The 2,598-nt window shown below is 38.7% G+C and overlaps 1 protein-coding gene across 1 annotated transcript; it reads left to right on the top strand.

Moving 5' to 3' along the window:
• The first annotated feature begins 1,830 nt into the window (after nucleotides 1-1,830).
• Nucleotides 1,831-2,363, top strand: LOC102250536 (60S ribosomal protein L32). The gene has a single exon (XM_005868013.2). It carries the CDS (start codon nucleotides 1,882-1,884, stop codon nucleotides 2,161-2,163), a length of 282 nt encoding a protein of 93 aa, XP_005868075.1. The 5' UTR covers nucleotides 1,831-1,881; the 3' UTR covers nucleotides 2,164-2,363.
• The last annotated feature ends 235 nt before the right edge of the window (nucleotides 2,364-2,598 follow it).

Genomic DNA, 2,598 nt, shown 5'->3' with positions numbered 1-2,598 from the left:
GTAGCTAGCGATGGACATTACTTTGAATAAAGCACTTTGGATGTTTCTCTTGAAATAATCGTGTTTTCTTTGATTACAAAATCCACCATTATCAACTGGTACACCTAGTATTTCATTTAGCATTAATACTCTCCAGGTCCCTATATGCTGTATCAAAGGGTAATAGGTACCTCTTTTTTACAGCTGCATAGTATTCCATGGTGTAAACATACCACAGCTTTTTTATCCACTCATCTACTGTGGGCACTTGTTTTTATCCACTCATCTACTGATGGGCACTTGGGATGTTTCCAAATCTTAGCAATTGTAATTAATGCTGCTATGAACATAGGGGTGCATATATTCTTTCTGATTGTTGTTTCAGGCTTCTTAGTATATATTCCTAGAAGTGGGGTCACTGGGTCAAATGGCAGTTCCATTTCTTTTTTTGAGGAAACTCCACACTGTTTTTGTAGTAGTTGTACCAGCCTGCATTCCCACCAACAGTGTACTAGGGCTCCCTTTTTTCCACATCCTCGCCAGCACGTGTTGTTTCTCGATTTATTGGTGGTAGCCATTCTAGCAGGTGTGAGGTGGTACCTCATTGTCATTTTAATTTGCATCTTCTCTGATAATTAGTGATGCTGAGCATTTTTTCATGTCTCTTGGCTATTTGTATGTCCTCTTTGGAGAAGTGTCTATTCAGGTCCTCTGCCCATTTTTTATTGGGTTGTCTTCCTTTTGTTGTGTTGTATGAATAGTTCAAATATTTTGTAAATTAATCCCTTACCAGATGTATCATTGGTAAATATGTCCTCCCATACAGTGGGTTCCCTTCATTTTGATGCTGGTTTCTTTTGCTGTGCAGAAGCTTTTTATTTTGATGTAGTCCCATTTGTTTTATTTTTTCCTTTGTTTCTCTTGATAGGTATTTTATCAATGAAAATTCTGCTCTATGAGATGTCTGATATTTTGGGGCCTGTTTTCTTCTAGGGTTTTATGGTTTCATGACTTGCATTAAGTATTTTATCCATTCTGAGTTTATTCTTGTGTATGGTATAAGTTGGTGGCCTAGTTTTTCTTTCATTTTGTTTTTTTTCATGTACCTGTCCAATTATCCCAACACCAGTTTTTAAAGAGACTGTCTTTATTCCATTTATGCTCTTGCCTCCTTTGTCAAATATTAATTGAACATAATGGCTTGGGTAGATTTCTGAGGTCTCTGCTCTGTTCCATTGATCTATATGCCTGTTCTTGTGCCAGTACCAGACTGTTTTGATTACAGCGGATTTGTATTATAACTTGATATCTGGTATTATGAGCCCTCCAACTTTGTTCTTCTTTCTCAAGATTGCTGCAGCTATTCGGGGTCTTTTTTTGGTTCCATATAAATTTTTGAAGTACTGTTCTACATCTTTGAAATATGCTGTCGGTATTTTGATAGGGATTGCATTGAATCTATAGATTGCTTCAGGTAGTGTGGACATTTTAATTAAGTTAATTCTACCAATCTATGAAGACTGCATATTCTTCCACTTTTTTATTTCTTCATCTATCTTTTTTTTTCAATGTTCTGTAGGTTTTTGAGTACAGGTCTTTTACCTCCTTGTTAAGTTTATTTCTAAGTATCTTAACTTTCTGTTACAATGGTAAATGGGATTTTGTTTTTGAATAAAAGTGGTGAAAGCAGACAACCCAATCTTGTTCCTGTTCTTAGGGTAAATGGTTTTAGTTTTTGCCCATTGAGCATGATATTGGCTATAGGTTTGTCATATATGGCCTTTATTATGTTGAGATATGATCCTTCTACACTTTGCTGAGAGCTTTTATTGAAAATGGGTGTTGGCCCCTCTCTTCCTCGGCGCTGCCTACGGAGGTGGCAGCCATCTCCTAGCCGGCACCATGGCCGCCCTCAGACCCCTCGTGAAACCCAAGATTGTCAAAAAGAGGACCAAGAAGTTCATCCGGCACCAGTCAGACCGATATGTCAAAATTAAGCGGAACTGGCGGAAACCCAGAGGCATTGACAATAGGGTGCGTAGAAGATTCAAGGGCCAGATTTTGATGCCCAACATTGGTTATGGGAGCAACAAGAAAACAAAGCACATGCTGCCCAGTGGCTTTCGGAAGTTCCTGGTCCATAACGTCAAGGAGCTTGAAGTGCTGCTGATGTGCAATAAGTGAGTTGGATCCCCCCGCTCTGGGTTCAGATGCCAAAGTATGCATCTGTGAGCATTTTTGGTAGGGGCTCTAGACCTTTCAAAATGCATGTGGAGTTGTATATTCTCCCAGGAGCTTAGTGAATGCTTCTTGGGGACTTTAGAATGTTTTGGGAGGAATGTGAGGTGGGGGCATGACAGCTTGTCCTGAAAAGTGTAGAGACCCAAAAAGAAGGACTTGAATTAACACTTTTTTCTACATCTATTGATATGATCATGTGATTTATGTCTTTCATTTTTGTTTATGTGCTGTATCACAGTTATTGATTTGCAAATATTGTACCAGCCTAGCATCCCTGGAATGAATCCCACTTGGTCCTGGTGTCTGATCTTTTTAATATATTGTTGGATCCGATTTGCTAATATTTTGTTGAGGATTTTAGCATCTATGTTCATCAGG

The sequence above is a fragment of the Myotis brandtii genome, unplaced genomic scaffold (assembly GCF_000412655.1).
Source record: "Myotis brandtii unplaced genomic scaffold, ASM41265v1 scaffold259, whole genome shotgun sequence".
In the NCBI taxonomy this organism is placed as follows: Eukaryota; Metazoa; Chordata; class Mammalia; order Chiroptera; family Vespertilionidae; genus Myotis; species Myotis brandtii.
Note: the sequence above shows the minus strand (reverse complement) of the source record. Positions and strands in the feature narration are given on the sequence as shown.